Source organism: Aquila chrysaetos, chromosome 10 (genome assembly GCF_900496995.4).
Source record: "Aquila chrysaetos chrysaetos chromosome 10, bAquChr1.4, whole genome shotgun sequence".
In the NCBI taxonomy this organism is placed as follows: Eukaryota; Metazoa; Chordata; class Aves; order Accipitriformes; family Accipitridae; genus Aquila; species Aquila chrysaetos.
Genome location: NC_044013.1, coordinates 36,180,584 through 36,197,657, shown reverse-complemented (window position 1 = coordinate 36,197,657; position 17,074 = coordinate 36,180,584). Strand labels below are relative to the sequence as shown.

Sequence of the window (17,074 nt, the reverse complement as noted above, 5' to 3'; positions counted from 1 at the left end):
CCCGTGTTTTTCCAGCTGCCCTTGTCCCCCCGAGCCATGGGGCTGTGTCTGCCGTCCCTCTTTCCCCCAGGAAAGCTATGGCAATGTATTCCCCCTTGCACCACCTCCTCACCCTGGAGAGGAGCCCCTGGAGATGATGTTTTTCCTGGCCAAAGGTGCTGACGAGGCTGGAGGGAGCCCGGCTGTGCCGTGGCCGGTGTTCAGGCTCAGCCAAGCCTGTGTGGTCACAGCCAGACCCACGGAGACACCCCGGTGCTCCCTGGTGTCGCGGTGAGCTGGAGCAGGGTTCGGGGATTGCTTCGAGGAGCAGAGAGGTGCGGGGAGTCCGTCGGCAGCGTGTCGCGGGGGCCTGGACCACGCTCCCTGGAGGCGCGACCACCATCTTCCTCGCTGTCTGGTGCGCAAGGTAAACGCTTGGTGTGAGATGTCCCAAAAATGCAGCCGCTGCAACAGAAATGTCCCTCCCTTAATGGGGCCTGGCACCACCCTGGACTGAGAGCACCCCTCCGGTGACAGCGGGCACAGAGAAACCCCCAGCCCTGCCAGCTGAACCAGGGGCTGGCACGGCAAAGGGGTGAAGTGATGTGCCCAAGAGCATACCGAGCAGCAGTGTCGGAGGAGGGAAAGGCTCCCAGGGAGGGGTCCTCCCCTTCTCCCCCAAAAGGAGTCTGGCCTCCGGGGGCTCCCGCGTGGGGTGGGCATGAGGGCACGGGTGCTGCTGGGCGCCGGGGAGGGAAGGGGTGACGGTGTGGCACCCAGCACACTGCAGGGGGGGGGACATGGGAGGGTCTTTTCCCATCGGCACCTCCCCAGAGCCCCGGGAGAAGCCGGTGTCCCTCCCGGCTTCCTGCGACTCGGTCTGGGTATTCCCTGCCTGCTTTCCCGGGCGCTGCCTTCTTCCCTGCCTGGGCACTGCCTGCATCCCTCCCCGGGCATCCCCTGCGTCCCCGCCTGGGCACAACCTCCTTCCCTCCCCGGGCACTGCCTGCATCACTCCCGGGCATCTCCGCCTGCATCCCTGCCTCAACACTGCCTGCCTGCCTCTCCACCCGGGCATTCCCTGCATCCCCCCCCCACCCCGGGCACTGCCTCCATTCCCGTTCCCCCCCTCCCCGGGCTCTGCCTACCTCCCCCTGCCTCTCCCCGCTCCTCCAGCCCCCCCTCCCCGTGCCCCGGCCGGGCTTTGCGACCCAGCGACGGCCGCGTTCCCCGCCCGGTGCCCCCCTCGGTAACACCGAGCCGGGCGGGGGCCGGGCCGGGCCGGACCGGGGCTCTGCAGCGGGGCCGCCCGCCCCGCACCGGGCTCGCCGCATGGCTCCGCCGCCCGCCGGGGCACCGCCGGCCCGGGCCGCCGCTGCAAGGTATGGGGGGGGGGGGGACGGACACAGGGAATGGAGGAGGGGGGCAAAGTTGCTGCTGGGCAGGGCCCCGGGGGGGGGGGGGGGGGGGAAGCGGGGGGGTCCCCAGCGAAAGTTGAGCGCCGGTGCTCCCCCGGCCGGCGGGGGGGAAGATGGAGGGGGCGTGTGTTCCCCCCCCCCCCCCCCGCCCCGGACCTTCTCCAGCCCCAGCATCCCCATCCCGGTGCCGGGGATGCTGCGCTGGCCGCCGCGGCGAGAGCCGGGAGGGTCGGGATGCGGGATGCGGGGTGCGGGTGCGGGGTGCGGGGTGCTGCCGCCGCCCTCGCCCCGCCGGGGGGCTCAGGGCTCGCTCCTCCGGTTGCCCCCGGCGTCGCGGGGTGGCGGCTGCGGGTGGCGGCGGGGAGCGGGGCAGCATCCTTCCCGGGAGCGCCCTGCCAACCTCCGCCCGGCCCTGCAACCCGCCGAGCTCGGCCTTGTGCTGAGCGTCTGGGGGCCCCCCCGGCTGCTCCCCGCTCCGCCACCCCACCGCGGGGCCGCCCCGGTTTGCGTCCCCCCCCCCTTCTGCGCCTCAGTTTCCCACGGTGGCACGCTGGCATGAGACGCTCGTGGGGCCGGGAGCCCTCGGGTCGGCCTCTGATGCTTTGGGGTGCAAGCTCTGCTTTTCGGGGCCCGTGAAGCCGGCTTTCCCCATACGTGGGCCCCGTGTGCCGGCCCGGAGGGGGGGACGGGGTTTTTGGGGTGGTACGGCAGGGCTCAGCCCGCTCCGCAGTTCAGGGCAGCCCTGTGGGTGCTGGGTCTCTAGCTGTGTCCCCCCATCACCCACCGGCCCCGCAGAGGAGCTGGGGTTGCTTCTGCGAGGAGGAAGGGTTTGAGGGGACGGGGTTGTCCCTGCAGCAGAGCGGCCCCCCGGGACTTGCAATGACAGTGCTTTCTGCTGGTGGAGAAAGGCCCCGGCGGGGCCGCGTCTGGGGGGTCCCGCATCCCCCCCCTTTCCCTGCGTGTGGCACGGAAACGCTCCCGCTGCTGGGGCTGGGGTGAGCTGGTCCCCGAGAGCACAGTCAGCACCCCAGGGGATGGTCCCAGCAGCGCGGCGTGCCGCGGTCCCCAGCTCTGGGCACAAACCCACCCTGCTGCCCTGGGGCTGGATCAGGCCCTGCCTGCGACGATGGTGCGAGCCGTGGCCCAGCTTGGGGGACCGCGGGAGGCTCGGCCTCCCCGGCACCCAGCAGTAAGAACCTCCACGGCCGGGCTCTCCCCGGGACAAATAACCTCCATCAAACAGGCAGGACAGGATGGTTTGAACCTGCCTCTTTCTGCCAGCTCAGGGACCGCTGCCCTGTGCTTTGGGGATGGTTTTCAGGGAAAACGGACCAGAGCGTCACAAATTGGTAAAAGCATCCATCCACACTTTGGGATAAAGCACAAGCCGCTTCCTAGCGTTGAGAGCAAGCGAAAGTGGGACCCAGTGCCTCACCCTTGCTGTTGCCATCGCAGTCCCTGGTCGGGAACTCGGTGCCAGCTGGCGTTTGGACTCCTCAGACTCAGCTGCTGCATCCTTGTGTGTGGGTTATCACCCCGTGTACCCCCACACACGTGGCCCTGCCCCGGGGCACCTCCGGCCTCAGCACGTGTGCCAGCGGCTTGTGGGCTCACCCCATCAGCTGGCTCGGAAATTAGCCTCCATCAAGTTAATTGCCAAACCGCTCAAAGCCTGAAATTAAACATTAAAGATGTCGCTCGCAGGCGGAGAGTAATCCCCCCCCCGCCCCAGCAAAAGGCAATTCTGGCTGTCCAAGCGGAGAGAAGATGGATTCCCGGCTTGGGGCAGCATCGGGATGGAGCAGCTGGTGACAGTCCCCATGGGCGCTATGGCACAAGTCCCCAGCACAGCCCAGGACCCCGCTGCTGCCGGAGCTGGGCAAACCCTGAGGTGCAGACAGTCCCTTTCCAGGAGGTTTCCTTGCTGTGCTACAGAAAGGGCTGAATGTGCCTGTGAGAACCTTCCTGGGATAAAACTCGCTCAAATCCTGGCTTTCCTTAGCTCTGCAGGGTGAGAGTCTCCGAGGGGGACCCCCGAGGTCTAGCAGTGCTGAGGACCCCGCTGAGGACGTTGCCCAGCCCTGGGGGATGCTCCTGCTCCCCAAGGACAGATATAACCCTTTTCCATGGGCTCCTGCTTGGAAAAATCTCACCTGAAGCAATAGTGGGGTCTGCCAGGGTATTTCTAGGATCTGACCGGCTTCTCCTTGGCCTTGCAGTGACGGGCTGTCCCGGAGGGGAAATGCATCCTGAATGGGGCTGAGGCCCCCTGCGCGGGAATATGCAGCCTCGGCACCGCAGGGGCAGCACCAGGGCAGCGGCCGGCGCGCGGCGGCATGGTGGCAACGTTCAAGATCGCCGTGCTGGGAGCCCAGGGCGTGGGCAAGAGTGCCATAGTCCGGCAGTTCCTCTACAACGAGTTCAGCGAGGTCTGCGTGCCCACCACGGCCCGCCGCGTCTACCTGCCCGCCGTCGTCATGAACGGCCACGTCCACGACCTGCAGATCATGGACTTCCCCCCCATCACCGCCTTCCCCGTCAACACCCTGCAGGTAGGGGTGCACCCGGCTCGGTGCGATGGGACCTCCACGTTGGGGGGTCTCCGGTGACGTCCGTGGGGTTTCGCTGTATGACACTGCGAGGTCCCGGTTCCTCCTCTTCGGGGGACGCTTCTCCCCCCATGTCGGGGTTTGCTTGCTAAAAGCCGGTGCGAGGGATCCCATCCTCGTGGCTACTGGCTGAGCCGGCCCAGGATAAAGTGGCTTTTAAAGCTTTTTCACCTAAAATGACAGCAAACGCAGGAAGGACAGCGTCCCACTCCAAGGACCGTGGCTCTGGCCGTGCCCACGGCCCCGTCCAGCTGGGCGGTGGATCCTGGAGCACTGGGATCCAGTTCCGCGGTTGTCAGAGCCGGCGCCAGCAAAGGGTTGGGGGAGCGTGACCAGAGCGTTCGGGTGAAAACCACGGGTTCCTGGAGACCCAGACCCCGATGCACCCACTGCCTGAGCCAGGCAGAGGAGCGGGGCAGCTCGTCCCCTCCTGGGGTGGCCATCACCCCCCAGCATTGCCTGGGTTTGTCCCCAGAGTGCTGAGCCCACCAACTCCTTCTCAAACCCCCAGCACTCTCACGTGCTTCCAAAACAGCCCCAAAGGGCAGCGTGGGGTTGGAAAGCTTTGCCACCAGTGCCGACCGCTTCGGTGCGTTTAGTGGGGAAAAAGAGGATTTTAAGCTCATGCCGTAGCCCCATCCCAGGGGCACAACTTGTGCCACCGCTGTGGGGAAAGGAGCTGGAGATGTGCAGCCGTGGCCGCAGCCACGCCGGAGGGCAAGGCCACCGGTGGGGCACCTCCGCGGGAGCTGGGCTCTCTTCTATTTTTAATCAAGAGAATTATATTGCTCCCCTGCCGGACGGGGACGGGGTTATAGGGGCCTTGTAGTGCTCCAAGTTTCCCCTGTGCCGTTGGGCAGGAGGTGAAGTGAGCACTCTGGGGGCGAGGAGGAAGTTTAAAAATTAATCGGTGTGTGCAGGGAACGAAAGGTCAACGCGAGAGACAGCCCGAAATAGCAAAGGGTAATTTATTGACACAGCAGCCGATGCTAACATACTCGATTAACTCCCTGCCTTGCTGCGCTCAAGAGGAGGTGGCTGGTGGGAACAAATGGAGGTTTCCAGGGAAGAGATGGTGGTCAGAGGGATGGCTCCGAGGGGGAAGGAGAGGACCAGAGTGGGGGATACGGCTCTGTCTGCTGGGGAGCATCGCTGCGCTCTGCTCCGTGCTCCAGAGCAGCATCCCTGCGGCGATGTCCTGGGAGAGAAGCTGGAGCCAGTGGCTCCCCGACATCCTGCTCCCACACAGGGCCCGGCGGGATGCGCAGTGCGATCCTCCTCCAGCCCCGAGCATCCCGGGAAACCTGCCCTGCACGGGGAAAACCATCCCAACGTCACGGCGCCGGAGCAAGGTGCATCCCAGCGTGGTGAAATAGCTGCAATTTGTTAATCTCCCAGGTGTATCAGGACTCAGAGTAACCTGAGACACTGCCTCTTCATCCGCCTGCATCTCTTTGATACCGAGGAGCTACACATCATCTCCTCTCCTCGGTGGACGGGAGAGGGGTTGTGTCATGCCGCTCGCTCCCAGCTCCTTCCCGTGCCGTGGTCTGCGATGGAGACCAGCCTGCACCCCAAAACTTTCCTTTCCCCAGTACCCTTTGGTCCTAGGTCTTCTCGTTTTGCCTCATTCCAATGATAAACTCAGAAAGGGATGATTCATCGTACTGAAGAGGCTTGCTCAGGGACAAGTGATGCCTTTCCTCCTTGGTGCATCTTTCTCCTCTCCAGCAGTGCTCCGGAGAGTTTGTGGTGCTGTCTGCATGGGCTGTCATTCCCGGTACCACTGCTGGGCTGGGAAAGTGGCTGGAAGTGGGCCAGATTTTCACTCCTATGGCATGGAAAAAAAAAAAAATCCTCTTATTCCTGGAAACCCAAAGCTTTCCTAACAACAGGTATTTCTTACAGCTCCAAATTTTGGCTGTGGAGAGGTCACCCCTGACTGCCTCTGCTCTGGCTCCCGACCTCGCTCTCGCAGATCCCACTCCCAAGCAGCGGCTGCTCCTCTCCTGTCCCCACGTCCCCTCCAAACAGCCCTGCCGTCACCTTCCCCCTCTTACCCACGGACCTGCTGGTCCGTCATCCCCAGCCCCCCTCAACACCATCTTTACCAGCCCTGCCCAAAAACCAGGGTGCATTACTAATTAACACACCTAATTAGCAGCTCTGGAGGATGAAGCTCTTACATCCAGGGCAGGGGGATGTCAGCCCCGCTCCCAGCTCACCTCTGGGTGGCTGTGCAATTAGGCAGGCGGTAATCCTCGCTGGAGAGAAGAACTGGGGCTGACAAATCCCGTTATCTCTCCTCTGGATTAATGAGGGGGATAAAGGATCTCCAGAGATGGGGGGGATGACTGAAGGGCTGCGGGGGACAAACGCAGCGGTTGCAGGGATGGGTCAGGGCAGAGCAGAGGTGAGATCGGTGCTGGGTGTCAGGGCAGGAGGGCTTGTCTTACCCCTTGCTACCTGCCGGCGTAGCAGCCTCCTTGACTTTCCCAGCCCCGAAGCAGTGCGGGGCATCCCCCGGGCACGGCGACAGGGCTGAGCCAGGATTGATCCCTCTCTGCACCTTGCAGGAGTGGGCGGACGTGTGTTGCAGGGGGCTCCGGAGCGTCCATGCCTACATCCTGGTCTATGACATCTGTTGCTTTGACAGCTTCGAGTACATCAAAACCATCCGCCAGCAGATCCTGGAAACGAGGTAGGGACCACTTTGCCGGAGGGTACATCCCCCTGCGGCTGCCGGCAGGGCCGTACGGCTCGGCCCAGCGCTCCCCTGCTCTTGCCATCGGAGATGAGATATTACAGACTGGGACAAAGCCCCTTTGCAGGGCTGGGAGCCCAAAAGCAAAAGCAAAATTGGACCCAGGGGCAGGAGAAGGAGCAGGACCCCGGGCAGGTATCCCCCATGGGCGAGGGCAGCCATCCCTGGGAAAGCAACTGGGGTTGGCACGGCGGGTGGCTGGCCACGAAGAGGGACAAGGGGACAGGCCAAGAGGAGGCACATCCCTCTTGGCAAGCCAAAGCCGAGAGCCAGTTTGGGACGGGTCGGTCGGTTGTCATGCTGTGCCCCGTCCCCTTCCGTCCTCCCTCACCACCCCCGCCTCCCCAGGGTCATCGGCACTTCGGAGACGCCCATCATCATCGTGGGCAACAAGCGGGACCTGCAGCGGGGCCGGGTGATCCCGCGCTGGAACGTCTCCAACCTGGTGAAGAAGACGTGGAAGTGCGGCTACATCGAGTGCTCGGCCAAGTACAACTGGCACATCCTGCTGCTCTTCAGCGAGCTCCTGAAGAGCGTGGGCTGCGCCCGCTGCAAGCACGTCCACACCACCATCCGCTTCCAGGGTGCCCTGCGCAGGAACCGATGCACCATCATGTGAGCCCCCCCCCCGCCCCGACGGACCCCCCTCGCCCCGGGCCGTGTCCCCGCGGTCGCCCGTCCTCAGGGACCGCGGCTCCCCGGCGAGCGCCGGCATCGCCGTTCTCTGGGGGGGTGATGCCGCGGTGGGAGCTGTGCCGGAGGCACCTCGAGGTTTGCTTCCCCACCGGCGCTGGCACCCCACGGTGACATTTGGGGGACGGTGCGCCTTGGGCGGTGCTGGGCAGGGTGATGCCGTGGCCAGTGGTGGGTCGGAGCGGATGGGCAGCATGGTTCCTGGAGGTAGCAAGGGGTGAGGGAGGACTTCGGCTAAACCCCCGAGCCCTCCCTGAGCCTCCAGCGCTCGGGGTCAAAACCGTCCTGGGGGTTTAGTGTCTCTGCCGTGGCTGAAACGCTGCCGTGGCGCCGGGGAGGAGCGGAGGAGATGTCTCAGCTGGTGCCCGGAGGTTGGCTGTCGGGTCCGTCCCTGCCGGCTCCTGCCCCGGCATCGCAGGGGCAACGCTTGCCGCTGCCTGCCATCACCTGCCCCCCTGGAAGGAAATTGCCCAGCGCCTGTGTCCCGATGAGCCGGGGGTGGCTCCATCCCTGGGGCATGGTGGAGATGGAAGTCTCATTTTCCTCCCTGCGGAGCTGAGGTTTCTCCCCTTGGAGGGCAGAGCAGCCTCCGGCAAGAGGCCAGGTTACACGGGCTCTTTTTTGGCTCTGTTGGGTCAGATTTCCAGGTGGAATTTCTGGATGAAAGCAAGAAAGGGGAAAAAAAAAAAAAAAAAAATAAAGCCCCCATTCTGCCCCTTACATCCCCTGGGGTGCAGGGTGCTGCTTTCCCAGGGCTTTGAGTCCCCCTTCTGCCCCGGTTCAGCCAAGGAAGGCTTCTCCTCCCCCACCAGCCTGTCGAACACCAAATAATCTCAAAACACTCCTTGCCAGGCAGGTCACCCCTCCGCTACCTCGCATCCCGGGCTCAGCGGGCGACCGGCTTTGCACGGCTCTGACCCAAACCCCCGGCGTCTCCCGGGCGGGCGGGCAGCCCCCCCCCCGATGCCATCGCACCCCGCCAGCGGTGCCATGAGACGGGTCCAACCCGCGCCGGGCTTTCCCACAGCGACGCTTGCCTCCGTCCACATGAGATGGCGGCGGTGCGAAGGCAGCCTCCAAAGCAATAGGGAGCTGGAGTTGCATTTCCACTTGCATTCCTTTTTTTTTTAATCTCTGCATAGCCCTAATAAGAAAGTGAGCCCCCCCATATTTTTTTTTTAAATTATTATTATTTTTTAATCTTTCAGCTTGTTTTTCCACCAGACTTGCAGCTCACCTGCGTCTTGTCCTGCAGGGTGGGTGGCAAAGTGCAGTCCCTGTTAGGAAATGGTGTTGGGGCGGTGTGCCGGCGAGGGGTGAGCAAGAGGCTGAGGGGGTTGTGGTTCCTCCTTCTTGGCTGCTCCCTGTGGGACACGGGGAAACGCCGTCCGAGGCAGGATCTGAGGCCGGTCCATCCTCCGGCAAAACCATCTCGGTGATTTCTGGTGTAACAAGGCAACGCAGGTATTCAGCATCGCTCTGGGCAGTAAAGCAAAAGGACGCCAGCCCCATCTCTTTCCCCGCGGCCAGGTTTCCATCTCACAGAAGCGCCGCTGTGCTCTCGGTAACACTTTCTATTAAGAGTAGGTCCAGCTGAGCTCCGGCACGGTGCGTTTCACCGCCCCATCCCTGCCGCCGGGGCCGTGCGCTGCCCTGCAGCCCCAATGCCGCAGGGTTGGGGGTCGCCCTGCTCCTCCCTTCCCAACCCCAGCAGCCGCTTTGAGAACCAAACCCCATTCCCCTTGCTCCAAAAAAAAAAGGAAAAAAAAGAGAAAAAGTGATGGGGGGACATGGGTCCGTCTCAGGTGGCTGCGAGGGCCCGGGCCGGGGAAGGGCAGTGGCACCCATCATCATCCCTCGCCTTCACGGCAAACCTACGGGGCTTCGCCACCGGTCCCCCCGACCTCATCTCGTCAGGATTTATGAACACGTGTAAGTCCACGTTATTGGTCTCTGGCTAGCTTTATCCCTCCAAATTGTTTGAGAAGGAAACTCCTTGGTAAATGCTAATAATAAAGCATTTATAAAGTGCTCCGACGTATACATATCAACGACTAAGCCAATACATTGTTTGTTATAACCCTGTAGCCTGCAGTTTATAGCACAATTAGTTACAGGTTTTTATAGCATCTATTTAGTATTTTGGAGAAAAAAAAAAAAGGTTATAAATATAATTGTTATATTCTATTGTACTTTATAGACAGAGAAAGTTATATTAGTAATGATAACTCTCACTGCTTTGACAGCATTTCCCAGCTCCCGAGAAAATGAGGGCTACAAAGAGCTACTTTCCCGAGAGCCCAGGAGGGGGTAGGTGGTGGTACCCACCGGGTGCAGGCAGGGAAACCGGGGCAGGGAGGTCCGGCGTGTGGCCAGGCTCGCGGGGATCAGAGCAGCCAGGAGCACAGCAGCAGCTACAAGCGACCCGCGCCTTGCCCCTGCTCACACCCTTAGTACAAAGTGTTACCGCTCGCCCAACGCCACCCTGGTCCTGCTAAAAATAACCTGCTCCTGAGCCTGGGAGAGGCTGAGGATGTCCCCACCGCTGTCCCCAGGGCAGCGCTGGGTTCCTGTCCCCCCCCTCCCCGTGCGCATGGTGCTGCAGGAGGCGATGCCTGGGTTCAGTCCAGTCCTGGCAAGAATGCTTCCCTCTCCTCCTCCTCCTCCTCCTCCTGCCCCGGCGAGTGTCCCGGTTGCCTGGACTTGGCTTTCCTTTCCTCCCCTGGACTTCTTGTCGGAGATTCCCGAGGTGTCTACACCGCCTGTAACGCCCTGCACCCCCTTCTTTGAAATCGAATTAAAAATCAGGTCTGCCCCCCCTTGTTCTGTACCCGCTTTGCTGCTCTTTGCCCGTGGCACCCGATTTCTCGCCGCCCCGCTGCCGCTCTCGCAGTCCTTCTGTGAGAGGCAGCGGTCCAGGGTGGGGGAATTTGTTTCTCCCCTCCAAAAGGAGTGTTTTTGCAAGCAGGTTTTGCATCCCCAGGACCCCGGCGCTTGCCCTTCCCGCTCCTCTGCAGGGGTGTGGGTCTGGCTTCACGCTCTTTTGGAAAACTCGGCTCTTCTGGCCCCCGGGGGGCTTTCGGAGGGATGTTTGCTGTACACACAGACAGCAGACCAGCGGCATGAATCCCCTTCATTGGCCATGACCCCCCATCAGGATTATCCTCTCTCCCTCCCTACCCACGCAGAAAAGATGCCGGAACAGAAGAGCTTTGGTATATCTCTATTGCACAAACAACATTGCTGGGTCCATGGCTGCAGGCTCTGGAATACGGCGGTGCCGGCAGCGAGCCTTGGTGACAGCCGTCACCCCGACCACCATCGCCGAGGTGACCACCGACCCCCCCCCCCCCCCCCCCCCCCCCCCCCCCCCCCCGCGTCTCCCACCTTCACCCATAAGGAAGCCCACGGAGCTCAGCAAGGGTCACCTCCTGTGACCCCCCCCTCGACCTGAGAGACTCAAACACTCATGAAGGCTCTTGGTGCTGTAAGACATGAGGATCGTTAGGCCCATTGTACAGATGGGGAAGACTGAGGTACGAGATGGTTTGCACACTTGTATGCCAGGTACAGGGTGTCCCCACTTTAGGGGATGCCATAGGGGCTGGCTACACCCCTCTTCCCTGCAGAAAGTGCCCCATTCTCTCCATTTGGGGCTGGATTTTTCCACCCAAACCAGTACAAGAGCACCTGTTTAGGAGGAGAATTACCAGTCCAAAAAAAAAAACCCCCACGGGGAAGGAGGGGGTGCAGCTCCAAAGAGCAAGGAGGGGACGACCCCCCCCCCCCCCGGGGTCGCCTGGGAGCAAATCCATCGCGCTGCCCACGCTGACCTCGAGCACCGCAGCTCCGGCCTCAGCATCGCCCCCACCTTCGGATGAGGGGGGGGGGGGTCCGTCCCCACCAAAACTCGGGACGGGGCGGGGATCAGACCCACGCCTCCTCGTCATCCTCGGTCAGCCAGGCACCGCTGTCGGCCGGCGAGGGCTTGGCCCCGGAGTGGGTGCCACTGGGCTGGGGGTGCCGGGGGGGTCCCGGGGGGTGATGCTGGCCCCGGGGGGCTGGTGGCCGCTGCCCCAGCGGGGTGGGGATACGCGAGGGGCGCTTGCCCGGCCTGTGGTCCCGCCGGGGACGAGCCTTGGGCCGCAGCTTCAGCTTGTAGATGGAGGGCACGCGCTCGGGTTTCTTCAGGCACCGCCGGGGCTTGGGGACGTTGCTGGCCCTGGGTCCCCGTGGGGTCTGGCCCCCCGCTCCCGGCACCTCCGTCTCCCCCCCGGCCGGGAGGGCAGTGGGCTGCGGGGCGGCTTGCAGGGGTGTTTTGGGGACCCAGTTCCCCAGCCCCACGGGGCGCAGGGGTTGCCTCCCACGGGAGAGCTCCTCCACCACCTTGCCGTAGCCGGGGGGCTGCACGTGTCCCCAGCATCCCCGGAGACCCTCGCTCCCTCCGCTGGGGCCACAGGCTCCCCCCAGTTTGTCTGCTGGCACCCCAGGTCCCTCAGCACCCCCAGCCCTTGGGCTCGGGGCTGGGTGGCACTGCTGGGTTCCCTGGGGACCCCCCCCAGCATCGCAGACCTTGCATCCGTCTGAAAAATGAGCCGGAGGGCTGGGGGGCCGGCAGACGCCCGGGCTGGCTTTGATGGGGGATTTAACGCTGCCGTCCTGTTTCAGAGGCTGGCTGGAGGAATTTCGGGGTGAGGGCAGCTGGCCCCGGCCAAGAGCTCCCTGGCTCCCTTCCCGCGGGCTTTTCGGGCTCTGTGAGTCTCCCCGGGCATCCTGGTGCAGGACGGGGGCACAAACCTTGATGGGGCTGGGGGCACGGGGTGTTGCCACAGCAGGGACCCCTCCTTCTTGCGGCATGGCAGCTGTCACAGAAGATTTGCCTCCTTGCTGGGTGCTTTTTCGAGATGTCAGCCTGGTGCTGGGTGCCATGGACCTGCCCCGTGCCGGTGCCACAAGGGTTTTTCCCGGGGTGCTCCGACACGGCGCGCTGGGGACCCCCACGCGGTCCCGTGTGCCTGGGGCCAGGCGGGAAGGGGTGGGCGCCCGGCACATCGCCCCACGGCCGAGGGAGCTGGGTCGAGCGGGTGACCTGGACGGCGGTGGCTGCCTCCCCGAAGTGGCAGCCGGTGGCTCCCGTGTCCTGCAAGGAGAGAGAGCGGAGAGGGGCCCGGGAGCTGCTGCGTCCCCCCTCCATCCAGCTGGCTGCTGGGCACCTCCGTAAGGGAGGGATAAAATAATTCAGGCACGTGAGAAAAACTATTCTGAAACCAGGCAGTTTGGGGCACGAAGCATCTCTACGCCGCTTACCTGCCCGAAGGGACCCCCCGGAGCTGCGCTGGCTCCCGGCGAGGGCTGGCACCCGGTGGGTGACCCGAGCCCTCCGGCGAAGGGGTGGCAGGGGACCGGGGGCCGGGGGTGACACGGGACCCCCAAGCGACGGGAGGCAGGGGACTCTGCGAGCGGCTGACCAGCAGCGTGGGCTGGGGCTGGCCGCGGGCGGCTGCCTTCGAGGTCGGGCACAGCCAGATCTCATGCTGCACTTGCTGCTGGGGGCTCCTGGTTTTCCAGGCTTGTTTGTGAGCTGTGGGGAGAATGGGAGCGGGGGGCTCAGCACCCCTGGCCTTTGCACCCACCCGCGAGCGCAACCCACCCAGCCGTTGCTCAACATCCAGCCTCCCGGGGATGCTGGTGCAAACCGGTGCTCCCTGCAAAGGGGCTTTTGGGGTCTGGCTCCATCCAAAAGTCTGCCGTGACCTCTAGTGGCCACCAAAGCCAAAGAGAATCCCCAAAAACCAGACATTCCCCAGCAAAGCCAACGAGGCATCGCGGTAACAAAGCCTCCCACTCCCGCAAACGGCCCCAGAAGTAACAAGACCCACGAAAGAACCCCCCCCACCCCTCACCCCAGGCATGGGGCAAAGCCACGGGGTTTGGGGACGCAGGGACTCACAGAGCGAGGTGCAGCGACACGGGTCGTGCTTGTCCAGGTAGTGCTCCAGCGTGTCCCAGCCGCCCCCGACCCGCACCATGACGTGTTCCCGCAGGATCTGCACGGGATGCCGTGTGCCGTGAGGTCCGGAGAGGTGCGTGCGGTGCACCCCTGGGACCCCCACCTCTTTTTAAGCAGCCTGGAGGTGGCATGCAGAACTGGGCTTCGAGAGCCATGGGCTTGCCCTAAGTGCCACCAGGTCTCCCAAAGGACAGCTTCATCCCCGTTCTCAGCACCACTGAGGCAAGACGGTCTCAGCTTCCACTGCCACCCCGACAGGAACATTTCATCACCCCAAGGAGAGTGGGGAGCCTTTTGGAAAACCCCCCTCTACTGTGCTGAGCCCTTTGGGAAGGCCAGGCTTAGGGACGGACCCAGGCAGGGACGGAGCATCCCAGTGTTCCCATTGCTGGGTAAGACCTGGCTCTGGCTTGGCATGGGATGGCAAGTTTTTTTTCCCATAGACATGGATGGTTACAGCCATGCAAACGTGTACTACAGGGCTGAGCTTCCCTGCTTTGGGGATAACAGTCAAAAACCCCACATTGGCCCCATTTGGGGAATGGATTATGGAAGAAGATTCGTGGCAGCAGAGCAGGATTCCTGGTGCCTGTGCTCCAAAAACACAGGGTGAAGCAGACTCACCCGGACAAAGATGAGGGTGTCAGAGTCACCCACACGGTATTTCCCTTCGGATATCTTGATCATGGGGAACTGGACGGGGCAGGTACAGCGGCTCACCAGGTGCTGGACCTGTGGGCAGCAGGGATGGGTCCTCACCAGGGCTCCTGGGAAAGGTCCTGGAGTGGCCACCCCTATCTCCATCATCTCCACCTCCACCCCCATCCCCATGTGCAACTCCGTCCCCATCTCCATCTCGCTCCATGCCCCTCCGTACCATCTGGTCGAGGTTGTGGAGGTCCCGTGGTTTGCGGGGGGGCCGGGGCAGGGGGGTGTCTGCAGGCGGCAGGTCCAGCTCCTGACGGAGCTCCTCCTCAATCTCCTCCTCCATCTGCACCAGAGTCGGGGCGCGCATGCCGAAGCGGGCAGCGCGGCGCGCCAGCTCCAGCAGGCACAGCACGAAGTTCTTCTCGTTCTTCCTCAGCACCAGGTCCTCCGTCTCGAACATCAGGACGTCTGGGGCAGGGCAGGGCTGGGCTGAGCCGGGGCAGGCACGTGGGGATGGGGACAAAAGGGACGAGGGGGCACAGGTGGAGTCAAAACCCGCCCAAAGGGATGTTATTCCCTGGAGCCATCCCGCTAGGAATATGGTTGGGTCCAGTAAGAGTTGGGATAAATTAACAGAGGAAGAGCCTTCCCCTTGGGCATCTACATGTAAAGGCATTGCTATATGTTTCATGGCATCCCAAAGCCACAAAACCCAGTGGCTGGGTGCACTGAGGACGTGTCACTCCATGCCCTTCCCAGGCATCCACTGGTGGTGTGGACAGGGTGACACACCCTTTGCTCAGAGCCAGGACTGCTTCTGATGTCCTTACAGCCAGGATCATGCCATGCACGGCAGGGCCATACTGCGGCATACACCCTTTCCATTTCCACCCCTCCAGCGCACATTTGCACCCAAGCAAACATGCCCGCCGAGTGGCAGCACCCTGCAAAGCTGCTGCCGAGCCCAGAGGAACTTGCGCAAGAAATCCCAGCGCAAGGACGCATGCGCATGGTGCTGCCCAACGCTGGGGTGGCTTTGGAGGACACATGGGAAAACTCCTGGGGTGATGCCAGGAGCAGCTGGAGGGGAATTGCACAGGGGGACACAGGGCAGCCGGAGCCTGGTATCTTACCTTTAATATCCATCTCCTTTCTGCACCACTGGATGAAGTTGGAGATATTGTCCCTGGCCTGGAAGGTGCCTGGCTGTGCTGCGAGGTTGCAGGCAACGCCGGCGGTGGGCAGGCGGAGGTGGCGGGCCGCGTCGGGGCAGGAGCGGGCGAACTCCTCGGCCACGTGGGTGACGTTGTTGGCGTGGGAGCAGAGCACGGCCCCCGTCTCCAGCACCTCCACGAAAGTGCCCACCTCGACATCCAGGTCGTACAGCTCCTTCAGCCACTCGGCCAAGTCCTCCTTCATGGCGTAGAGGTACTGCTCGCTGGACTGGTAGGGACGGATGCTCCGCACCACGGTGCCCGGCGGCCCCAACATTTTGCCATAAGACTGGGAGGAGGTCGAGGGAAATGGGCGATGGAGACATGGGTGATGGGGACGTGGGAAGCTGCCCCGGGGCCGTGTCCCCAGCCCACCTCCCCAGCAGCCACACTCACCCGGTGCCACTCGCTCTCTGCCACCCGGGACGGTGACGCCGTCCTCCCGGTGCTGGGAGCCCTTCTCGGGGTCCAAGGGCTGTAATGCAGCGTGGGGAAAGAAAATCACCCTCCTGGGCAGTGGGTGTTTTGTTTCCTTCCCAAGTGCTGTTCCCTTCTCCTTGGCGACAAGGGACAGGCTGCAAACACTCCCCGTTAACCCTTCAGCGCCTGCTCCTCTCCGGCAGCCCTGCTCCTTCTTCCCCAGCCACCCCAGGGCTGGATTTTCGCCCGAGGTCCCCAGCTCCGGGGCAGGAGGGAGTTAGAGAGTAGCTCGTCAGCATCCCAAAATTGCTCACAACCCCAAAAGAGGGGGGGATTTCCCCCCCTCCCCACCATCTCTGCACCCACCTCCACCACAGGTGGGGTGACCTGGGGGCCCTACAAGGTGCATCTTCAGGACTCGGTACCCCTGAGTTGATAGCCCTGAGGCAGCCACATTTTTGCACCCATTTTACAGGCTCAGACATTCTCCTGAGATGCCACCGTGTGCCGTTGCAAGCCCAAACACGCTGTGGCGAGGAGCCCACCCGAGCAGGGGAGCCCCAGCATGGGTGACCCTGAGCAGGGCTCCCTCGTCCCTGGGTAGGGTGCCCAGAGGGATGGAGAGAGGCTGAGCTCCGTGCAGGTCTGGTGTGAAGACCTCTGAATACATCATGGGGGTGATGCTTAGACCAGTCCCTCTGCACCCCTCCTCCCCTCCCAACACGCACCCTGGGGCACAGCAGCACCAGGAGCTGGAAAACCAAACCCTCAGGTAAGGGCTTCCCAAAGCCGTAGGGATTGGGGCAGAGATCACTCGGAGAGAGCTGGTCCTGACGGTAGTCGGACTTCCAAACTCCTTGTCTCAGCTGGCCCACAGGGTCTCTGTGCAACCTGGAAGTGTCCCAGTGGAGAGAGCCAGAGGAAGAGGAGGAAGAGGCTGAAGAGCTGCAAGAGGTAGAGGGTACCAACAGAGACACCACTGCCATTGCTTGCTCTGTGCTTTCCACCAAGACATGGAGCAAGGGGGTGGTCTGAGAGCCGAGCGGTCCCAGACCCCCACGCTCTGTCCCCTGGCTCCCCCTCCACCAGCTCCTCCCAGCCACAACCCCCAGGGCAGCATTCCCAAGGAAACATCCCCATGCTGATCCCGAGCATCGCCATGTACTCTCATCATTTCATTTCATCTGGTAAAAACGCTAGTGGCTGCTCATGTTTGGGTGTAAATCCCTACACTTGAACCCAGGCTCATCCCTTGATCTCGCTGCAGGGAACAGAGAGGTCTCATCACCTCCAAAGGTTGGGGCCAGAGCAGGTCACCG

At 62.9% G+C, this 17,074-nt stretch overlaps 2 protein-coding genes across 6 annotated transcripts; one reads left to right on the top strand and one right to left on the bottom strand.

Moving 5' to 3' along the window:
* Positions 1 to 129: 129 nt before the first annotated feature.
* RASL10B (RAS like family 10 member B) lies at positions 130 to 10,293 on the top strand. 5 transcript variants are annotated; one of them, XM_030028646.2, is made up of 5 exons: positions 790 to 1,361; positions 3,617 to 3,949; positions 6,663 to 6,707; positions 7,119 to 7,426; positions 7,487 to 10,293. In XM_030028646.2, exons 2-5 carry the CDS (start codon positions 3,734 to 3,736, stop codon positions 7,575 to 7,577), a joined length of 660 nt encoding a protein of 219 aa, XP_029884506.1. In that variant the 5' UTR covers positions 790 to 1,361; positions 3,617 to 3,733; the 3' UTR covers positions 7,578 to 10,293. The 5 variants fall into 5 exon arrangements, with proteins under 5 accessions (XP_029884504.1, XP_029884503.1, XP_029884506.1 ...); XM_030028647.2 differs by having other exon boundaries at positions 793 to 1,361; positions 6,583 to 6,707; XM_030028644.1 differs by lacking the exon at positions 790 to 1,361 and adding an exon at positions 130 to 406 and having other exon boundaries at positions 7,119 to 10,293.
* Positions 10,294 to 10,837: 544 nt separating this feature from the next.
* GAS2L2 (growth arrest specific 2 like 2) lies at positions 10,838 to 15,955 on the bottom strand. Its single transcript, XM_030028641.1, has 7 exons — positions 15,732 to 15,955; positions 15,255 to 15,624; positions 14,351 to 14,589; positions 14,098 to 14,205; positions 13,414 to 13,510; positions 12,771 to 13,044; positions 10,838 to 12,603 (listed from the first exon to the last, which is right to left on the bottom strand). The coding sequence occupies exons 2-7, from the start codon at positions 15,610 to 15,612 to the stop codon at positions 11,391 to 11,393; spliced, it is 2,289 nt and encodes a 762-aa protein (XP_029884501.1). The 5' UTR covers positions 15,613 to 15,624; positions 15,732 to 15,955; the 3' UTR covers positions 10,838 to 11,390.
* Positions 15,956 to 17,074: the final 1,119 nt, after the last annotated feature.

Excerpts from the sequence above, each read along its gene's own strand:
- GAS2L2 (XM_030028641.1), bottom strand. The coding sequence starts at position 15,612 with ATGTTGGGGCCGCCGGGCACCGTGGTGCGGAGCATCCGTCCCTACCAG. Across the intron at positions 13,511-14,097 it reads ACACCCTCATCTTTGTCCGG|ATCCTGCGGGAACACGTCAT; the intron begins GTGAGTCTGCTT and ends CATCCCGTGCAG. Across the intron at positions 12,604-12,770 it reads CGGGGGGTCCCTTCGGGCAG|GACACGGGAGCCACCGGCTG; the intron begins GTAAGCGGCGTA and ends CTCTCCTTGCAG.
- RASL10B (XM_030028644.1), top strand. The coding sequence starts at position 3,734 with ATGGTGGCAACGTTCAAGATCGCCGTGCTGGGAGCCCAGGGCGTGGGC. Across the intron at positions 3,950-6,662 it reads TCCCCGTCAACACCCTGCAG|CTTCGAGTACATCAAAACCA; the intron begins GTAGGGGTGCAC and ends TTGCTTTGACAG. Across the intron at positions 6,708-7,118 it reads CAGCAGATCCTGGAAACGAG|GGTCATCGGCACTTCGGAGA; the intron begins GTAGGGACCACT and ends CCGCCTCCCCAG.